The sequence below is a fragment of the Lygodium microphyllum genome, chromosome 10 (assembly GCF_053477565.2).
Source record: "Lygodium microphyllum isolate KBCC chromosome 10, Lygodium_microphyllum_v1.1.10, whole genome shotgun sequence".
NCBI lineage: Eukaryota > Viridiplantae > Streptophyta > Polypodiopsida > Schizaeales > Lygodiaceae > Lygodium > Lygodium microphyllum.
In genome coordinates, this window is record NC_141144.1 from 16,224,251 (window position 1) to 16,247,094 (window position 22,844).

Below are 22,844 nucleotides of genomic sequence, written 5' to 3' on the forward strand. Positions count from 1 at the left end.
CAGATACCTTTTTCGGCACGACCGACGGCACTTTTTTCGTCATCAGACATTTCGGAGTCTGTGATCCATGAGTTTTTGGATTCCCTATCTACTTCAGAGGGGGATATTACTTCTTTGCCCTCAAAGGGGGGCATCTACTTCTTCTTCGACTTCAGCGGGGGCCCCTCCACCTCCCACCTGAGAGGAGGAACCTACTCCACCTAAAATTCTTCACCCATCCTCTACTTTCTTGGGGTGGCTGTCTTCGAGCAGTCATCTCTTCTACTGATATCCAGGATCTTTAGGTATCACCTAGATCGAGACCTCGGAGGTTCAGCCGCGACTTGGTGACGGGGCCTTCGTATTCCTTCCAGCATGGATACACGGAGCTAGTGGCTTCTCTCCTGAGGTTGAGTTTCGGGTTCTCCAGTTCACTCTGTCTACTATTCTTTACTGTAGGTCACCTTTCAGGTGGAAATTGTCACCAGGTTGTGGTGATACTTTTTACAGTTGCTTTTCTTATTTACTTATATAAATATTTTATTTTTCTTTTCTTTTGTTGCTGTTGCTTTATACCCCCAGAGTTCTCTTGGAATAAGCGGGATCTTTGCATGGCTAGAAGAGGCAGCCATTGGGACAAATTGGACTAATGGTTTGTCTGAGCCTCAGGACCAGTTCCATATTGAATGGGCACTGAAGAATAGAATGCCAGTGGTTTGGGACTGTGTGCGTAGCCACTGGAGATGGTGCAGGACAATGAGCTTGGCCAAGATAGAAGTTGTACGTGTGAGAATGCTCACGGAATAAAAGTCACTGTAACTGAGCCACATTACACTTTTGATGTGGTCGCAATGATAAAAGTCGCACATAACAACTTGAGGAATGCAGGGGCCACCATCCCTAAAATTTAGGGAGTTACTATTTTTGGACCCCAGAATATGTTCGCATCATTGTCTTTGTTTTTATACGAGGATTAATTCTCTGGTCTGTGCCGAGGGTCAAATTTTGCACCGATCATGGAGAATTTTAGACCGAAAGGTTTAAACAGGAAAATTGATACATGTATACCATGTGGCACAAATTCCCAAAAGAGAGAGAGAGAGCATTAAAAAAAAACGTAATAGGCATAGGTTTCCATCTTGTAAATCAAAAGAAAGACGCGAAAATTCGTCAATACTTTTTATGACGCTTAGTTGCTTCCTTTGTCATATCTTCTTCTTATCGTTGGAGACAAGGTTATATATCTTGGAAGAATTGGTGAAACATTCTTTTTGATATTCAATCAAAGAGTTTTCATTAAATTGTGTTTTACAAGGGAGAAAAAAGAATGGGGGGAGCCTTTCAATGAAAGGTTAATAAGGGGCAGATGGGAGAATGAAGTTTGGAGGAGTTGAGGGCAGATTGCTGCAAGAAAACCAGCCATGGAGAGTACTTCTACGTCTTTGACTCAAGCACGGAGGTAGAGCTTGCTCCCTCTGATCACCTCTCCCTCTCTATCCTCAGAAGAAATGCTTTACATGATGGATTGATTCCATCGAAGGTACAATTCTGTGTTTTCTCTGCACATGCTGAATCGTAAGAACAGTGAACTCTGCTCATGCTAAATAAGAACATTGAACTTTGCACATGCTGAATAGTAAGAACAGTGAACAGTGTCTTGGACAGTAAGAACAGTGAATTCTGCACATGCTGAACAGTTAGGGATGTTGATCTGGACATGCGGTACTGTTACTATGCAGTTGGGATTTACTTAGAAGAGATGAAAACCAATTGTTCACAGGTTATGTATTTTGAAACATTACCATTTTTGTAATTTTCTATCTTTTAATTGATAAAGAAATACCGAGAAGGGCGCCGGTCTTCGGGGCCAATCTGGTGTTGAGCGAGGGAGAGAGGTCTCTACTTATGTGTGTGTATGTAAAGTCCAGGTGTTAATTGAAGGAACTATTGCTTTATGTGAGTCATAGACCGGTTGCAGAAATCTTGGATCTTCAGGATCCCCTACATCATCTTCCTCCTCCTCTTCTTCTTGCCTTGGTCACTTGGTCAGCATGGAGCCACCTCCTGAGATCGAGTACGGGCATATCCTTATGGTTCTCGGCACCACACAAAGTCCGACATTCCTCCTATGCATCGCATATTTTCATCATCTTTGTACTAGGGCGCTTGGGCAACGTGAACAATTACCCCATGAGGGACACTATCCAACTTTACAAGAGTTCCCAAAAAGAGCAAGTACCTTTGTCAAACTACATTAGGCTTGTGATAGAGAATAGGGACTTAACTCATTGCACAAGATGAATAAGATATTAATGACATAAGGAATGACTCACTTCAAAGAAATTATGTTTACACAAGGGCAATAATGATCAATATAAGGAGGATAACTTGAAATGCATGCATAATTCTATTCAATCAAATATGTAGGGCTCACACATTGGGTAATATATATCTTTCCCCTTGTATATTTCCTTATTGCTCTTAGTTTTTTCCCTTTTTACACAAGCTCCTCAATGGATATACATCTCTCAATGTTTTAGATCAAGTAGATCCCCTAGCTCATCAAAATAATGGCAAAAGCACCTTGGCCCCAACTTGTTGGCCCTTATTTAGATATTCCAAACCACCTCAGAGGTAAATCTTATAAAAACAGTTGAAGATAATACTTCTCTACATCAATACTATTTCTTTGTTTATTGATTGCACAACAGATTGTTGTACCTAAAAAGACATTTGAAAACCAAGTATTCAGTTGAGTATATGAAAATACTATAAGTACTATCCTAAATATAAGCCAATGTATTTACTGGTCAACTATTATATTTTTTGTAAGGATTGAACATAGTCTTGATTCCATCTAGTAGATAAACACATTCTCCACATTCATTTTTGGAATTTCCTTTAGTCCTTTTGCATGTTCATAAGCCCTGACCAGTGGTATAGAGTATGCAGTTGAGCTGCACACACAAGTCCCTGGGATTAAGGTTTTCAGATAGAAGTAATGATAGTAGCCTGTGGGTACCTTGGAGGCACCTTGTGTTGATGCAGATTGGGTTGCTATGCTTCCAAAAGAAGCAAGGAAAGCAGCATCAGCATCTTATTCAGAGCTAACTTCAGTCACCCTAATGCAAGTGCTTGTACTGTGGTCTTTTCTCAATAAATATTTTAATACATGGTGTTTTTAATAACAAGCTATTATCAGCCCCTTTCTCTGAAATGAGGGGTTCATTTTCTCAATATTGCAGTGTGAAGGTGGGGCTAGAAGAGAAAGATCCCTGGTAGTAAATATTGCTAACACTGGGTAAGCCAACTGACCATATTGCTCAACCTTCACGTGGTTTGCAGTCATATGTTATTCTAAATAGAATCTCTGTATAATGCATGAGATTATTTGGTTACAAAATGTTATTAGTTCATGTTGTGCGACAGGGAATTTGCAATGTGGAGCTGTCAGAGGAAAAGCTGCCATTTCTCTGGTACATCTCAGGTATGGTAAATTATGACAGCTGGAAACATAATCTTGAGTTCTGGTTATATCATGAGAGCCTTGTTCTTTCAGTGATAACCTTTTGACATGGGGTTGTTCTGGTTTGTTTCACTTGCAGAGGCAATTAAATATGTCAGCTGACCAAGTTGATTTCAGCAGAGGGAAGAAGACATTATCCCAGGATGCTCATATGAGACAGAATAATTCAGATGACGTTTCACATTCCCCAACAACTTATGCAGATCATGAGGTGATAACGTCTGCAATCATAGCATAATCAGATTGTCTGTGTTCTTCAAAATCTGTTGCTCCTCAGAAATAACAAACAGAATCGCTTTTTCCAACGAGTTCTATGATCCATCTTATGAGGCCCTTGTTCTCAACTGGGCTGTCAGATGAAATAAGCTTTTGACTTCAGATTGTTAATTGAGCATTGACAAAAAAATCCATGCTTCCACTAGGTAGGGCTGTTGAAGTTGAGTTACCTCTCCTAATGTCAGGCTTGTACATGCCAAACCTTCAAATTAATGCTAGGAATGATGAAGGTGCCCAGATACTAAGATGAATAGTGACCTTAATTAACCTATACACAATAAATTTCAGTTCAAGCCATTTGCAGAAAGAGGGTCTGTATCTGCACACACTAGCTATGGCTTCAGAAAAGGCACACCATAATAGTAAAACCTGGGTTACTAGAGAGATCTCTTGTTACTTTTCTGGAGTTACGACTGGCATTTCTCTTTGGTCAGAGAAGCTATGACAATGCCAAGTTTTATGCCCTCTACTTAGTTACATCTATATTAGAGCATTCAATGGATTGCATATTGTTCATGTTGCTACCTGAAAGGTAGAGCCCCCAGTGGAAGCACACAAGCGGAAGCAAGAGCAAAACAAGAGCTATGGTGGATGGAGCAAGAGAGCAAGAGAGAGACACCATATGTGGGAATTTCAATAGTTACAATGTGTGACTGGCCTTTCCTTATTCAAATATTACTGAAAGAATAAAGAATGAAGTGAGAGTGATGGATGTCGGCCACCTGCAGCGTACAGTTGTGCGGGTACTGTCAGTGTAATGAATACACAGGTGGTTAGGCACAAGTGTCTTTACCTCCAACAACCTCCCACTTAAAGGCGAATGTACTCCTAGTGAGGAGAGTGAGAAAAAAGTAAAAAGTACAAATGTACATAAAGTACAATATGATGAGGAATAGACGCCATCTCATTCTACGCTCATCATTTTCGTAAGGAAGGCAAATCATTCTGCTGACAAACTTCTAATGAGTAGATCTGCATAATTCTCATCAGTTGAGATCTTGATAAGCTCAATAGATTTGTTCTCTACCACTTCTCTGATAAAGTTAGTGTGCACCACAATGTGCTTTGTCTTCACATGGAAGACTAGATTCTTGGCCAACTAAATGGCACTCATAGAATCCGAATGCAATGTAGGGGACTACATCGGTAATACTAAGGTCTTATCAGTCGAGATCTTGACAAGCTTAATAGATTTGTCCTCTACCACTTTTCTAATGAAGTCAGTGTGCACCACAATGTGCTTTGTCTTCGCATGGAAGACTAGATTCTTGGCCAACTGAATAGCACTCATAGAATTTGAATGCAATATAGGGGACTACATCAGTAATACCAAGGTCTGCAACTAGACGGCCTAACCAGAGAGTCTCCTTGCAAGTCTCAGTGGTTGCAATGTGCTTTGCCTTTGTAGTAGATAGGGGTGTGTATTTCTGCACCCTAGACATCCAACAAATGGTAGTGTATCCCACGACTCTTGTATCTTGGCCACCATAACATATGCACATATTTGCAGTGCCCTTAAGGTACCTCATGATACCCTTCATGACATCCCAATGCCACCTGTCAGGTGTAGCTATATAGCGTGTCACAACTCCCATCGGAAATGCTATATCAGGACGAGTGGCTATCATGCTATACATAAAATTATTCACTATAGATATATAGGGGATCTTGGCTATCGTGGCCTTTTGCTCATCACATCAGACTGTGGACAATTAGCGTGACTAACCTTTACAGGAGAAGATAAAGGATATCTAATAGGCGTAACATCCTGTATATAAAACTACTTAAGGACTTTTTGGATGTGTTCCTTTTGTGACAAGTAAAGCCTCTTAGAGTGATCACGTATGATGTACATCCCAAGAATATGTGAGGCTTTTCCCATGTCCTTTATCTCAATGTTTTTATTGAGCTCATAAGAAGATCGGAGTACCTGAAAAGGTTGGATCATTTCCTATTTGGTCCATTGATGGAAAGACATCAGAAGAAATCAAATTGTTGATCTACATGATGTACGCCTATGTTGGCCAAAAGATAGTTGAGAAAGCACAAATAAATAGGATTGATATCCTCAACGCCATAACACATGGTTTTGTGGGAGGTCTAAAATATTGGTGGACATCAATTCATCCACAGGTAAAATTGGCTATTGTACAAATCCTGATCCTGTACAAATCTTCTTTGAATTGTTACTAGGTGAGTTAAAGCAAAAGATGAAGACTGAAAATAGGGACTTCACAGATAGCGTCGGCCAGATAATTCAGACTATTGAGCAGACAATTAAGGAAGTATGTCATCTCCAGAAGATGACCCGATTAAACCAAAAGTTTCCATAGTCTGTCTGCAGGCAAGCTCACAAATTTGATATGGATTTTGGATGCGACAAATGCAACTGTGATAACAGCTATAAGTACAGTCACCGCCATCATCGGCATCAACATTCATCGAGGTATCACATGAATTATTCACATTCCAAGTCTTCTTTTAACAAACAAGACTATAGTAGTGATCATAAATATTCATGATACTCAAGAAAGTCCTATAGACACAGAAAAGGAAAATCATAGTACAAATTTGACAAGTACAAGGAAAATCCAAAGGAATCAAAGAAGAAAGATCTTAAATGTTTCATTTGTGGCAGTCCTTTGCATTTGGCAAACAAATTCCCAAAGAAGGGAAAAGAGTAGAATAATTTTGCTAAGACCCATATGCATTATTATGATACTGACTCATCTCAAGACTATTCAATCGACACAGAGAGTTGTTATTCTTATGATGACACAACTAATAGTGAAGAAGAATCAAGTGCTTTATCAACCACCGAGTGAGAGATAGAATCAGAAGCAGAATCAGAACCACATCAGTCTTGGCATACAACACAAGAATCTTTGGAAGAAGATACTGCATTTGATGCCATTGAAGTAATAGATGAAGATACAATCAGTCCAACAAGTTTTCATCCTGTTAATGCTCATGAAACATATTTCCCAAGAGAAAAGAAAGGTAAATTTATGTCTTTAGCATTTAATTCTTATCCCAGGAATGACTTTTCCAAGAAGTCAAAAGGAAAGCAAGTAAAGATTGCTTCTACTGATTCATCAAGTGAGTCTGACACTTCAGATACCTCTTTGTCCAAGCACAAGAAGCATAAGAACGAGCTTGGGCAAGAGTTCTTTGCTAATCCATATGTCCACAGTTTCATCCGCATTGACTTAAAGCATGTACCAGGTTACCTAACTAAAAGGGCCCCGAATGAAATCAAGAATAAAAGATTACTCGGCTGGTCCCTCTTTTTCGATGCCCTAGATGTCACCTTTGAGCATGTGCCAGGAATACAAAATATTGTGGCCGATCTCCTTTCCAGAAAACCTCCCTAGCAAAAGGAAAAGTAAAATATTCATGATGTACAATATTCTTGTAACAAAGCCCAATATTTGTTCTCGCCAAAAGGCATCTACATTTACATGTCACCCCCTACTCAAAGATACCATTGTATTTTCCTCTATACATATTTCTTTACGCGGAAAGGCTCTTGCTTCTCAACTGAAAGCCTATATAAGGCACCCATTGTAACCTTACAAACATAACATGATAAGAGAGCAGCATTTCACTCAAAGAGTCTCAATCTATCTTGCCTTGCGAAGCTTCTGACTTGTGTGTCTCCATATCTGCAAGACGTTCTGTCCATTTACGCTGTGTTTCTAGTGCTTGATCTGCAGAGTATGTCTCGATCTTGTGTGTTTTTCCTGTTTCCGCTGTGTCTCTGAGTGATCTTTGTTACAAGAATATTGTACATCAAGAATATTTTACTTTTCCTTTTGCTAGGGAGGTTTTCTGGAAAGGAGATTGGCCACAATATTTTGTATTCCTGGCATATGCTCAAAGGTGACATCTAGGGCATCGAAAAAGAGGGACCAACGGAGTAATCTTTTATTCCCGATTTCATTCGGGGCCCTTTTGGTTAGGTAACTTGGTACATGCTTTAAGTCAGTGCGGATGGTGAAGTGGACAAATTCGATGAAAAAGCGAAAATCTTTGATAGCCTTTATCATGGCAAGTATCTCTCTTTGATAAAAGGGGTAGTTCTTCTGCATGCTTGAGAATATTCCTGAGGCATACCGGCACGAGTATAGTTTTGAAGATTCCTCTTCACAGAGGCATGCTTCCAAGCCTGAATTTGAAGCATCCGTATACAGGATGAGAGGATGGCCAGTTGGCAATCTCAATGGTGGAAGATTGCTGATTAATTTCTTAATTCCCTGTATGGCCATTCTGTGAATTTCTTGCAAGTGAAAATTATCCTTTCTCAACAAAGGATACAATTCTTTTGAATAAAGAGCAATGTTGGGTGTAGAGGAATTAATCCAATTCAGACAACCTAAAAATTGTTGCAGTTGTTTGACAGAGGTTAGGTTATCCGGCATATCAAGGATCTTTTTTAACACATGATCTTGGAGCTTAATTTGTCCTTGACTTATTTCAATATGCAAAAATTCAATGGAAGTTTGGAACATGATAGATCTGGTGGGTGATAACACCATTCGTGCACTTTCTATTGCTTTTGCAAATTTTGAGACACGATCCAAGTGATCTTGGATAGTGTCGGAGAAGACCAAATCTATATAGGTTAGGCAAAATGGAAATTTGCCAAACATAGAATCCGTCCATTCTTGAAACTTTGTTGGGGCGACCTTGATTCCGAAGGAGAGCACAGTCCATTGGTAGTGTCCTTGGGGGACACAGAAAGCGGTCTTGTACCTATCTTCTTTCTTTAGAGGCAATTGCCAAAAGCCAGATTTAAGATCAAATTTACTAAATACATTTGCTTTCTTAATCTTTTTCAACAATAGATCATTCAAAGGAATTGGATGTCCATGTCCAATTAAGTACTTGTTGAGTGGCTTATAGTTAATTACCATCATTTTTTTACCTCTTTTTTGCTCCGAACGCCTGACAAGTCCATGGGGAATTGGTTGGCTCAATCAAACCTTTTGCCAAAATTGATTCTATTTCTTCTTTGCAAAGTGCTAGGTCTTCTTCTTTCATACCAAGGTGAACAGCCTTTGTGGGGACAGCATTTGGCTGTATTGGCAGGGATATAGCAAACTTGGCTCTCTTTTCTATGTATACCAAAGGGTCTTCGTGCATGAACTGTTTGAGATGTTCTTGCATGCTTTGTATCTTTTCAGCATATTTTTTTATTTCTAATTTTATCCAATGTTCTCTGGCACTGGTTTTGGAAGGGTCAGTGGCTTCAATTATTGAATAGACCGATCTGCCAACTTTGGGTAGTAGTGGCATTTTTGCCTTTTTATCTTTGTAAGAAATACCAAAACGATTTGACCAGAAAGTGTAAGGAACAAGGTGTTGGAGTATATCCATACCTATCAAGAGGTCATACCTCATTTGTCTCATTAGTTGGATTTCAATAGGTACCTTTACCTTTCCAAAATGCAGATAAGCTTGGGTAACATGGATGAGAGTAATTTTCTTATTGTTTGACAACTCCACTATGATAGGAGTGGTGGCTTTGATACACTTCTTTGGGAAAAGCTCAAATGGGGCTATGGTTAAGCTCGATCCTGTATCAAGCAAAGCATCCACATATAAAGAAAACTGAGGCATGTTTTTCAATTGGATGCATACCATAGGAATGGGTCTGTCTGTGTCCAATGCATTGACCTTGATTGTCTTTGATTTGTATAGCCTTATTTGATTGATGGGGGTTGTTGGTGGTGAAGTAGTCTTAGCCTGAGAAGTAGAGGGTATGTCTTGAAGTTCTCTGAGAATAGATGTATTTTCTTGGGCCAATTCTTTCTGACTTGAAAAAACTCTTTTGTATGCTTTGCATAGTGAATGTAGCTCCTGTTGCATTTGCATAAAAGCACTTACCATTTCATTGCTAGTTTGTTGTGTGTTTGTAGTTATAGCTGAAAAGGGTTGGAGGAGTTGAGAGGCAGTTTTTTACCTGCTTTCCAAGGTTGTTGCTAAACCCTAATTTCTGGTGTAAATTAGGGTTTACAGTAGAGAAATTTGCAATTTCTCAATCTCCAAAGGTCCAAATGCTAAGATCTTCGGAGCAAGGCTGTGAAATGGTTGGGACATGAGAGGAAAAGCTGTAGAGAGAGAAAATTCAGAGTTTTGTCGTGAAGAATGACTGAAAATCAGTCTAACGCAGTTGCTGCCCTATCACAACAGCTTGTAGCTGTTGCCTTGTCTCAACAGCCTATAGATGCGGTCTCCTGCTGTTGATTGGACCTCTCCTGCCCTTGGTAGCCTCAGAAGGTCCTCCAATGACTGCAAATCAGACCAGCAGCCTTCCCTTCCTCTCCTTAGTAGGTTGAATTTATAGAAATGCTTCTCTTCAACATCTAGAGACGTTTTTCAGTCTTGCATGGGCATTTTTGACAAGTGGTAGCCTTCCTAAAGGGTTTTTTCAGCATTTTTCATAATTAAATATTAATTTTCAGTCTTTAAATACTAAAAATTAATCTAATAATTATTTTGGTGCGCGAAAAAATAATCTGACTGGCCAATAATTAAATTGGTTAAGCAACTTTCATTCCCGAGTGTCTCTATGTCATCTTTAACCATCAGATTGGCGTTAGGTACCATTAAACGCCACTTCTCTAGTGTCACTAACTGACACTTATGGCCAAATGGATGACCTAGGCCAACAACTAGCACCAGATACTACTAGGTACCTGTGTGGCATAACTTATAGCAACTTTTGCATTTGACATCTTGTGATTTCCTCAAGTCCAAGGCTTGTAAATTTACTCTAACCCAAGTTACATCTCACGTGTGCAACGTTTATTTAACCATTTGATTAAAAATTCATCCACATGTTAAGTGAGGTTCCAAAAATACATGTCCTCATGACAATTGCTGCCAGATAGGTCTAGATTTTTTGGTTCCATTTGAGGAAGAGAAGTCATGCTTGGATTGACTTGCCTTTGCATCTTCCGAGTTTTTGCCACTGGCGGTTTTCCCTCTCGAAGAAGAGGCAACCAACCCCCTTTGCTCTGAATAAGGCTGTGATGAGGATTTCATGTGGACTTGATCATGCAGCCTCACGTAATACAAGATCTGGTACTTAAACTCATAGAAGGTTGGCAATCGAGGTTGGGAGATGATGTGTTGAATGAAATTGAAGTATTTTTCGGGCTACTTATTTAAGAAGAATGTAACCTGATCGTCATCTGACTTTGGAGAGTCAGTAGTGGCAAACTCGGCGAGTAACTGCCTATATTCAGCCAGTTTGACTTTCAGATCATCCCCTTCCTTAATAGAGAACTCTTGAAGCTCAAAGTCGAGATTGATGCGTTGAGTACGATCACGAGCCGCATAGTGGTCAAGAAGGTTACTCCAATGCTCTGACGCGAGTGAAAAGTGCTGCAACTGAGAGTGAAACTTAGGAAGCAATCCTTGCATCAGCTCAACATCGGTTGTGGCATTGCGGGCTCTCCATTGACGGATGTAATCAGGGTGAGCTAGTCGAGGGTCCCGCATAGACTCTAGATCAATGAGGAGGTCCCAAAGACCCTGAGACTTAAGCATTTGTTGCACGAAATTAGACCAAGTGGTGAAATTTGACCCTTTAAAACGTGTCTTATTCGTGAAGGCATTCTTGGCCGTTGCAACAGGAGTGGTAGTGCTCGGAGATGGATAGTGTGAAAAAGTGTAGTGGAGGTAGGAAGGGGAAGTGGAGTACATTTGGGAATGGGCCCCAAAGTTTCCACCAGACATGCGGGTAGTGTGCAAGGTGGATCCATAGGTAGGGATGGACTGACGAGGCATGGGCATGGTAGCCACATGAGGAACCCAAGGAGGTGGGATGGGAACACGGGAAGCAAAAGATGGGAATCCCTGTGTAGATGTAATCCAAGGAGAGTGTGAAGACCCACCATAAGCGGAGGATGGAAACCCTTGCGTATGAGTGGTCATGTGAGATGTGAAGTTGGGGATAGTGAGGGGGGTGCCCATCACAGTTGACCCAAGAGTTATGGGTGTGCGCATTTGCTGAAAGGTGAGAGACTGTGTGTTAAAGAGTGGCATTCCTCCTAATGAAGTACCATGGTACAAAGAGGTAGAGAATGGGGTGGAGAAGGAAAAGCTGCTAGGAGCGGAGATGGAAGATCGAACCCCTAGGGTGTGTGATGCAGATGTGGAGTGTAATCCAAGGTTTTGGAAAGATGATGAGAGGTGATCAAGGTGTGATAAAGAAGAGGGTGGGATGGGAGGGAAGTGAGAAGTGTGTGTGATAAACAGAAGGTGTAGATGTACTTAAATTCCATCTGCTTCGTGAGTCCCCTCTATTGAAGATCACATACGCAAAACCATCCGGATCTTGTACCTCAAAAGAAGAAACAAGCGAGGGTTTTGATTCATGCAACACAAAAGAATTGTATAAACCTGACATTGGACGTGGTAGAGATGATGAGATGGATCGCCAGACGTTTCGAATGCCGTATGTTCTCCATGATCGGAGAGGTGGCTAGCCTCACCAACCGGTCTGGATGTGGTAGCAAAACTAGTAGGAGGCAACATCGTACTTGTTGCGATAGTACTTGTGACATTAATGTCACATTAAATGTGATATTTAATGTCACATTAAGGTCATAAATATGGAATGTGACATTAAAAGTGACATTTAATGTCACATTAAGGTAAATCTAGGGGAACATGCACGAGAATGACCGTCCGGGCTCTTGGGCGCCCGAACGGGGTTAAGGGGAGCCTAGAGAGTCTAGGAATAGTAGGACTCCAGGAAGTTGACGGCTGGCAAAGGAATCCGAGTGAGAGGGCCAGCACGGATCTAGGCGTGGTTGGGAGGAAAAGAATCACTGGTGCTCAGAAGTAGTTTCATGGTTTTCTCTCTGTCTTTACGAATCCATCTCACATTGGTACGTCTTGAGATGGATTCATAAAGACAGAGAGAAAACCATGAAACTACTTCTGAGCACGAGTGATTCTTTTCCTCCCAACCACGCCTAGATCCGTGCTGGCCCTCTCACTCGGATTCCTTTGCCAGCCGTCAACTTCCTGGAGTCCTACTATTCCTGGACTCTCTAGGCTCCCCTTAACCCCGTTCGGGCGCCCAAGAGCCCGGACGGTCATTCTCGTGCATGTTCCCCTAGATTTACCTTAATGTGACATTAAATGTGATATTTAATGTCACATTCCAAAAGGGAGAAGCGCCACGTTACATTAATGTGACACGTTACGTTGACGGGCAGGGAAAAACAATTAGACGTGGGGTCATGAGGAAACGTGACTTTGTCACGACTGTTGTTGACGGGTAACTGCGACTGCTGACTGCGACTGCAGTGAGACGGACATGACTGCGACTGCTGAGAGAGGGACAGAAGAATGTCATATACGATTGAAGTCAGGAAATTGAATTTCCAGCATGATTACTTCACTGTTCTAATCCGGAAAGATACAATCTGTTTCTTACTCTTCGAGTTTCTTTCCAAATCAACAGCCACTGCCTGCCATTAAAAATCAGGGAAGTACTTTACTTTGTATGCAATTTTCTTATTTTTGCTTTCCAATTTCAGTGTATTAATGGTAGAAAAAGGGAAAGAAAGGGTAATGGAAAGTTCTAGTTCCGGGGATCAACCTATGGTAGATCCCCATGAACCAGACATACAAGAAGAACAATGGGAAGAATTTTTTGCTACGCGAGAGCAATTCGATGATCTTATTGCTCGTGTGCAAACTCAGGGGGTTTAAATGGAATTTTTAACCCAAACACTTACTGAAATAAAATCTCAATTAACTTTATTGTTGGAAAGAGATAAAAATAAGATAGAAACCTCGGATGTCCCATCTTCATTGAAAGATTTAGATGTGACTATGCGAGATCCTAAGGAACCCCAACCTTACCATAAATTGAGGGATAATCCAGTTCTAAAGGACATGAAACCACCTCAATTTTACGGGGAGGAAAAAGATAGGAATAAAGACACAATCTTTAATTTCCTCCAAAAATGGGAAGATTTACATAAATTAAAAAATACCCCACCACATCTCCAAGCACTGGAGGCTAGTTTAACTTTGGAACCCAAAGCATATAAGTGGTGGCGAACTTTAAAGGAGGTGAATAAAATACCTAAAACTTGGGCTCAATTTGAATCCGTCTTTTTGAAAGAATTTCTTCCTGAAAATGAAATGGAAAGAAATTGGGAAGATTGGGATTATGTCAGACAAAAGGGAAGACCCTTGCTGACATATCTGGAGGAATATCGTGAGATAATCCTCAAACTGGAAGGAATAGATGAATTCCAAAAAACAAGAGGATTCATTAGGGGACTGGATAAAGCCTGTAAAAAGGAAGTAAAACGGAGTTTACCCAAGACGCTGGAAGAGGCAATTAAATTTGCATTAATTTATGAAGATAGTATGCGTCCAGGTACACTCACTAGTCTCACTGATACGGAGCCCAAGTCTAAGGAATTGGAAACCTCAAAATTTGTGGGCAAATTTAAAAGAAAAATGCAATTTTTAAAGGGTAAAAAACAACCTTTTGAAAAGAAACCATATATGAGGCCAAAGTTAAGTCCTGATGACTTTGATAATGCGAAAAAAGAAAAGTTGTGTTTTAATTGCCTATCCCCTAACCATGCTGCTTGGAATTGCCCTCAAAAGAAAAAGGGGGAAGACAAAGGAAAGGATAAGGACAAGGGCAAGGGAAAAGAAAAACAAATCCATGTAGTGCAGACCTTAGAATTAAAGGGCCATGAAAAGTATAAATCTTTAGAGGTCTTGCACATGGATGTACAACATAAGTGTTGTATGTCAACTTCTATGTGGCAGCCTACTTTTGGGCCACATGATTTACTTAGAGTACATGGATTGATAGCTGGAAAACGGGTTAGAGTCATGATTGATGACTCTGCCACACATAATTTTATAAATTATGCACTTGTAAAAAAATTGAAACTTCCCCAACAAAACAGTGAGCATCAATATGTTGTTCGTATGATGCAAGGCCAAGACAATAAAATATGGGATACAATGGTATCCAATTTGGAAATTGAGATTCAAGGATATAAAGATAAGCTTGATTTCCAAATAATGAACATGGAAAGAGCTGATATTGCTCTAGGGAGGGAGTGGCTATGGGGATTGGAACCATCCTTAAAACGTAGCTATCACCATAATACACTGGAATTTGAAAGGGATGGTAAGACTTTTGTCATTCAAGGTGAACATGAAGTATCTGATAATCCTTTGCTGTGTTCTACTGAAGTTCAGAAGCTGATAAAGAAGGAAGTTTGTGAGGTATATATGCTATGGTCTCTTCCTGTACAGAATACTTTTACTTTCTGTAATATAAAGCAACATTTTTCTTATGTTTGTGAGTTGAATGTTAATAATGAATTGAATAGTTTATTAGATGATTTTAGAGATGTGTTTCCTTCTGATTTACCAAGTGGCCTTCCACCAGATAGGGGTGATATAAATCACCCAATTGATATAAATAAGGATACACACCCAATTTCAAAACCACCGTATAGGTTAAGTGAAGCACAGCATCAAGAAGTTGAAAGACAAATTAAGGATTACCTGGATAAAGGGTTTATTCAACCTAGTAATTCACCTTGGGCTTCACCAATTTTATGGGTAAAGAAAAAAGATGGTTCTATGCGACTTTGTGTTGACTATAGAGCACTTAATAAAATAACGGTGAAGAATAAATTTCCTATGCCCAGAATGGAAGATCTTTTTGATCAATTGCAAGGGGCAAAATTCTTCACAAAGATAGACTTAAGATCAGGATATCACCAAATAAGAATTAAGGCACAAGATGTTTCCAAGATGGCATTTCATACTAGATACGGGCATTATGATTTTTTGGTGATGCCTTTTGGCCTCACTAATGCACCAGCTACCTTTATGAAGCTGATGAATAGTGTCTTACAGCCCTATCTAGGACATTTTGTAGTAGTCTTCTTGGATGATATCTTGATCTTTAGTAAATCAAGAGAAGAACATTTGGAACACTTACAATTAGTATTCCACTGTTAAGAACACATTCCCTTTATGCGAAGAAAACTAAATGTGAATTCTTTGCACAAGAGGTCAAATATCTGGGGCATATTATCTCGAAAGACGGAATCAACATGGATCCAGAAAAAGTAAGGGCAATTATTGAATGGCCACCTCCAAGGAACCTGGAAGAGCTGCAGATCTTCCTAGGTTTATCTGGATTTTATCGTAGATTCATTCGAGATTATGCCAAAATAGCTGTTCCAATGACAGACCAACTTAAAGGGAAAGGGAAAAGTTTTAATTGGGGAACAGACCAAAGTGAAAGTTTTCAAAAACTTAAGGTAGCTATTGCTACAGCTCCAGTACTATTAATAGTGGATCCCAATAAATCATTTGTGGTTGAAGCTGATGCCAGTGATAAGGCAATAGGCGCGGTCTTATTACAAGAAGGTCGACCAGTTGCTTTTGAAAGCAAGAAATTAGATCGTGCAAAACAGAACTACTCTGTTTATGAGAGGGAGCTGTATGCAATAGTACATGCAATGAAGAAATGGAGGCACTATTTGTATGGTGCCAAACTTTTAATTTTATCGGATCATGAAAGCATTAAGTGGCTTAATGATCAACCAGATTTACACGGGCGTAAAGCCAGATGGGCCGAACTCCTCCAAGAGTTCGACTATGAGATAAGATATCGAAAAGGAAAGTATAATATAGTAGCTGATGTACTCAGCAGAATGCCCATCATTAATGAATTGAGTTTTACTCAGTTCACTTCCAATTTGCTTGAATCTTTAAAAGGGAAATGCCAGGTTGATCCGGCATATTCCAACATATGGGAAGCAATAAAAAATGGGGATCCAAATGAAAGTGCTTCTAATGAGGAAGGAATATCTGAGGATGTTCAACAAGGAAATGGAGCATTAGGGGTTGCTCAAACTGGATTCAAGTGGAAGAATTTTACCATTGATAATGGTTATTTACTCTACAAGGGTAGGGTATGTGTCCCTAAAGATATAGAAATAAGGCGCCAGATACTCTTTGAGTGTCATGATACCCCTAGTGCGGGACATCCAGGAGTTAATAAGACTTATAGTCTTATTAAAAGGCAGTTCTATTGGCGCGGAATGAATAAGGACGTCCTTGCCTATGTGGTCAAATGTAATAAATGCCAGGTTAATAAAGCTGAAAAATTAAAAATGGGAGGACTTCTCCATCCATTAGAAATTCCTTCGGGAAAATGGGAGAGTATCTCCATGGACTTTATTGCTGCTCTACCTAGAACACATAGGGGGCACGACTCTGTGTGGGTGATTGTAGATAGGTTAACCAAAATGGCTAGGTTCATTCCAACTTCAACTGATGTTAAAACACCAGAATTGGCTAGATTGTTCGTAGAGAACATATACCGATTGTATGGCCTTCCGGCAAATATAGTTTCTGATCGGGATAGAAAATTTGATAGCCATTTTTGGCGTGCGGTATTTAGGAAATTGGATACTAAACTTAGCATGAGTACGGCGGATCACCCGCAAACAGATGGGCAAACTGAAAGGGTTAACCAAATTCTTGAAGATATGCTTAGGGCATATGTAAGTAAAAGGCAAACTAATTGGGAAGAGTATTTGCCGATAGCAGAGTTTGCATATAACAGTGCCAAGCACTCTTCCACTGGATATAGTCCATTTATGTTAATGTATGGGTTTCAGCCCAGAGCTCCTTTTGCAGTAGGACTGCATAAGGAAAAGGTTCAGGCAGCTAAAGACTTTTTGGAGGATATGAATAGTATGTTAAAATTTGCTCAAGAAAATATTAAAAAAGCTCAAAATCGAGCTAGAGCATATGTAGATCCTCATCGAAGAGACATCTCCTTTGAAGAAGGAGAATTGGTCTATCTTAAGGTGCCTGAACAAACTAAAACTATGAAAAAGGGACACTGTCCAAAGCTTTCACCAAGGTATTGTGGTCCTTTCATAATACTTAAAAGGGTGGGAGAATTGGCTTACAAGCTCCAACTACCTGCTGGTAGTAAAATACATCCAGTTTTTCATGTAAGTAAATTAAGGAAAAAGCTGGGTGATTTGGATAATGTAATCTTAAACGATGATATTGAGGAGTTATTCTATGACCAATCTAATCCACATGAACCAGAAAAAATATTAAATGTTCGTAATAGACGAACGAGGAATACTATTTATCAAGAATGTTTGGTTAAGTGGAAAGATTGTTCAGAAGAAAGCTCAACATGGGAGCGAGTAAGTACTTTAAAGAAAAGGTTTTCCGATTTACAGTTAGACCTTCCAAGTATCGTTTTCGAGGACGAAACCGATTCTTAAGGGGAAGGAAATGTGACATTAATGTCACATTAAATGTGATATTTAATGTCACATTAAGGTCATAAATATGGAATGTGACATTAAAAGTGACATTTAATGTCACATTAAGGTAAATCTAGGGGAACATGCACGAGAATGACCGTCCGGGCTCTTGGGCGCCCGAACGGGGTTAAGGGGAGCCTAGAGAGTCCAGGAATAGTAGGACTCCAGGAAGTTGACGGCTGGCAAAGGAATCCGAGTGAGAGGGCCAGCACGGATCTAGGCGTGGTTGGGAGGAAAAGAATCACTGGTGCTCAGAAGTAGTTTCATGGTTTTCTCTCTGTCTTTACGAATCCATCTCACAGTACTCCTCAAAGTCCTCCTTTGTCATGTTAGTGAAATTTAGAATAGGAGTAGAAAACGAAGGTGAAGGTGAAAGTGGAGTGTTGTCCTCCTCACTGAGTCCATAATGCTGTCTTAGGGCCTTCGGTGATGGAGAAGCTTGATAAGACATCATAGGAACTTGAGAAGGTGTCTGGGACATTGTGATTCGGTTACGAGTCGTATTGTGTGCCTCGCACAAAGACTAGCTCTCCATAATATCCGCAGGATACTCTTTACAAGAGCATCGGCTTTGATACCATGTGAAGAAAACTGCTAGGGTTTGCATTGAGGACACAAAGAGTGTATGACTACGACAGAAACACAAAGAGACAGACACAGACACAAACACAGGCACAGACACAGAGGGCAAAACTCAAACCCTAAACGCAAAACTCAAAACTCAAACACAAACAGAAGAAGGAAGAGAGAGAACACAACTCTGAAGTGAATGAATGCTGTAAATGAATGTGAGAGTGTACAGTGTGCTCAAGGGCAGAGCAACTTCGGAGTGTGACGTCCATCGGAGACGGATCCCAAGTCTGTGACCACCAATCGGAGAGTGAAGAGAGAGAACTGCAAAAGGTTGACACGAAGGGCTGCCAGAGACAGAGGCGACATCTATAGAGTGGGGAGACGATACCAGGCGGCTCCAGAAGGATGCAAACACAGACTGTAGGATGTCACCTGATGTTGGAGATGCTGGCAACGGCAGCTGGAGGCCAAACGCAGCGTGGGAGATGGCGCCTGACAGTGGGCAACAACTGGAAGAAGGCGGCAGGGCACTGCGAGGTTGGAGGGAGAGGTGGCAGCAATCGCGAGGGCTGGACAGCCACGTGGAGGTAGACTGATGGCTGAAATCTGCACTAGAGAGTGTGAAACCTGCACAAACGGAATAAGGCTGAATGGGGGCAGCTTGTCTATTTATAGATGTGGAAGGGCGTCCCAAAAATTAGGGTTTTCACTGAACTCTCTCGAATTGCTCCCCATTTTAGGGTTTTACTCTAAAAGAGCATTTTTTAGTGTGTTGTTTAAGAGGCTAATCAGCAAGTAATGCATGCTTTAGCTCAACAAGTCATACTCTGACTGTATGGCGCTCTCCTAAGAGTGATTATCACCTTTGCGCATGGTCTCATCATAGGTAAGAGGCTTACAAGTATCTGTCACCATTAAGAGGGCGTAAACTGATTAGGTTGACTTCTATCTCTAGTAGACTAAGCTATGGGACTGGTACATCTTGTCTAAGATCATGCTCTTGGGCTAGTGGGAGCATCAGCTACTGCAGGATATCTAATGGATTGTACAATAACATGAGGCTCCTCTTGAAATATCACCTTGCTTAGGTTGCTTATGCATCTTCTCCTCATGAAAACAATATCATGGCTATAGATGGCCTTTTGAGCCTGTGGATTCCATAGGTAATAGCCCATCTCACCTGCATCCCTATAACCAAGAAAGATGCATTTCACGGACTTAGGATCCAGCTTATTGTGCTTGTCCTTGGAAACATGGCAAAAAGCCTCATAACCAAAGATACGCAAATGAGCATATGATGGAGGTTTTTCAAACCATATCTTCTCTGCAACCTGATAGTCAAGAGTGGTGCATGGAGATTGATTAATCAAATGTACAGCAATACTAATTGTCTTAGCCCAAAAGTGTTATGGTAAGCCTACTTGGCTAAGCATACTATGAACTCGCTTGTGAATTGTCCTATTCATGCGCTCAGCTATACCATTTTGGGGTGTGGTGTACGGGGTAGTCAACTTGTGCTTAATACCTCTCTCATCACAAAATTGCTCAAAGACTTTAGAGATATACTCTCCCCCATTGTTTCAGCCTATACCCAGATTGGTTCTTGGAAAAAGCAAGCCAACGTTGAAAGGTAGCCAAGACTTTCAATTTTTGCTTTATGGGGTATGCCTAGACCTAATGTGAGTAATCATCAATAAAAGCAACGAAATAACTCGCGCCACCTAAAGACTTGTAGGGTATAGGTCCACAAACATTAGAATGAACAAGAGCTAGAGGCTTATCCATGTACGTAATGCCAGGGCCTAGACTTCTTATGCAAATTATGAGTTTATCTATCATAAAGACAGTGATCATGAGAGTTAAAACACTTATTGTCATGGAGCAGAAGATATTGCAAACAGGTAGGTATTTTCAATCCCTTTAAGGACATGTGTTAAAGGCGACGATGCCTTAACGATACATATCGTATTGTAGCCACTGCCAAAACATGATCGATAGATCCAAATACAAGTAAGGGATAAAGAGTGCTAGACTTGGCATCTTGTGCTAGGACAAGATTCCCACGGGTTATAGTAAACATACTGCTTGGAGGAAACTGTAGTTAGACATCTCTAATACCAATAATATCAAATGCCACAGTTTGATTGATCTTGTTATGCTGCGGTAGAAATGGAATCATTCTCGATGAGAGATGATGTGAAATAAAGTCCCTGAATGAAGTAGCCAACTTTTAGCATAGATAGACGAGACATTAGTTAACTATGAAACTTTAAGAGAATAAGTGGCAAGTATGTAGTCATCATCAGAATCAATCTGCATGACATTAATCTTTTTAATCTTGACACCGGACTTGCTAGGGACAATGTTGGGATTATCATTCTTTTCCTGTACTTTATCATGTCCCTTTTCTTTGCGCTTGTCATTACGTATTTTATGGCACTATGACCGAATATGACACTGCTTCCCACAATAGTGACAAGTCAATGCGGACTTATGGCCATGGGACTTATTGCGAGACTGTCCACATGATTGAGAATGAGACTTTTGAATCTCTCCCACGATGGTCATTACCGCTCCTAACATTATCGCCTCTGATTGTCAAGCATGAGAGGTGTAGGAAGCATCTATATTCTTTTTGTTAACCTCTTCACTCAAGAGAATACCCTCTACATCTTGCAGTTTCAGCCCATTTGTAACCAACCTTTCTTCTTGGATAGGGTGGTAAATAACCTGATTGAGCACTATTTACAGCAATTGACAAATTCAGAAAAACTGAACTGCACACTTTACTATATAATCTTGTACATTGGACACCCTGTTGTTGAGAAACCCTTCACCTGCAGTTTGCGTTTTTGTGTTTCTGCGTTTTGCGTTTAGGGTTTGCAGCCCCAAAAAGGGGCGCCATCCTAGATTGGCAGTGCCTATTTACAGGCCACTCTCTCATTCATTCCTTACGGCTGATTCATTCAGTCTGTCACTTCTTCTCTCCAGCCTCTCCACTACCCTCACACCCCTTTAGGACATTGCGGTTCGTGGTACGTGGCTATCTTCATCATCTTTCTTGTGCTACGGCACCCTTGTTCCCTTGTATCACATTCACTCCATGATTCAAAACTTCATCATTCCATTCATCAGAGTTTTTTCTCTCTTCTCTTCTCTTCTCTTCTCCATGTTTGCTGAGTTCACTCCGTGTTCCTCCCCGCCAACCCTACTGTCTCGCTGGTATGTCATCTTTTGACATGGTATCAGAGCTGGATCTGCTCAAACGGCGGCAAAGATCCTCCACTCCAGTGAAGGCAAAGACCGGTGGCGGGTTCAGCATCCACTTACCTTCTTCTTCCGCTGCATCAAAATCTCGTTTTTGCAGGTTTTAGGTGTTTTCAGCTTGCTGCCCACACCCCTTTCGCGGAGGACACCGCAGTCTTAGGTGTCCCTTGCTGTCATCTACAGTCTAGCACCTGTTTCCAGCCTTCCACCCGCAGTTTGTAGCTGTTTATAGCATAATGATTGTTACTGATCACTCTCCATTCAGAAAACAATCTCGTTTTTGCAAATTTCAGGTATTTCAGCTTGTTGCCCATATCCCAAATGCGGAGGACATTGCGGTCCAAGTTGTCCATTGCTATCTACAACAGTCTGGTGCCTATAATACACTGTTCAGAGCTGATTTCAGCATATTGACTGCTGCTGTTGTTTTTTCCTGCGTTTTTAGTCTTTCTCTCTCCTGCAGGCTGTCCTGCCTGCGTTTTTAGTCTCTCTCTCTCTCTTCACCTGCGTTTTTCTACTGGTTGCAACCTCTTACTGCCGATCGCATCCTCCTCCCACTGGCAGCTCACTTCTAGCCCTTCCACTATCCTCCCACCCCTTGAGATTGACATTGCGGTTCGTGCTTCACACTGCCCTCACACCCCTTGAGGCGGACATTGCGGTTCGTGGTTCATGGTGACTAATCTCTTTCTTCTTTAGCAAGGCACACTGGTATCCATGGCTTCTTTACCAACAGATGACCAGACTACTGGGTGCTCCTACTGTGGCATTACCAAACACACCACCCATGCTTGCCGACTTCGACCTTTGCTTTACACCCCTCCAAAGTACATGTGTCTTCCACCAGG

General features: G+C 40.9%; 1 protein-coding gene across 8 annotated transcripts in view; it reads left to right on the forward strand.

Moving 5' to 3' along the window:
• LOC148029740 (primase-helicase Twinkle, chloroplastic/mitochondrial-like) overlaps positions 1 to 22,844 on the forward strand; it is a 123,563-nt gene that overhangs the window by 36,321 nt on the left and 64,398 nt on the right. For all 8 annotated transcript variants that reach the window (XR_015692090.1, XR_015692089.1, XR_015692091.1 and 5 more), the window contains exons 3-5: positions 3,225 to 3,280; positions 3,409 to 3,466; positions 3,585 to 3,716. Coding sequence is in view for 3 of the 8 variants with exons in the window: in XM_087686056.1 (XP_087542182.1) it covers positions 3,225 to 3,280; positions 3,409 to 3,466; positions 3,585 to 3,716 (246 nt within the window). In the remaining 5 variants the exon portion in view is untranslated. The remainder of the gene's footprint in view (positions 1 to 3,224; positions 3,281 to 3,408; positions 3,467 to 3,584; positions 3,717 to 22,844) is intronic.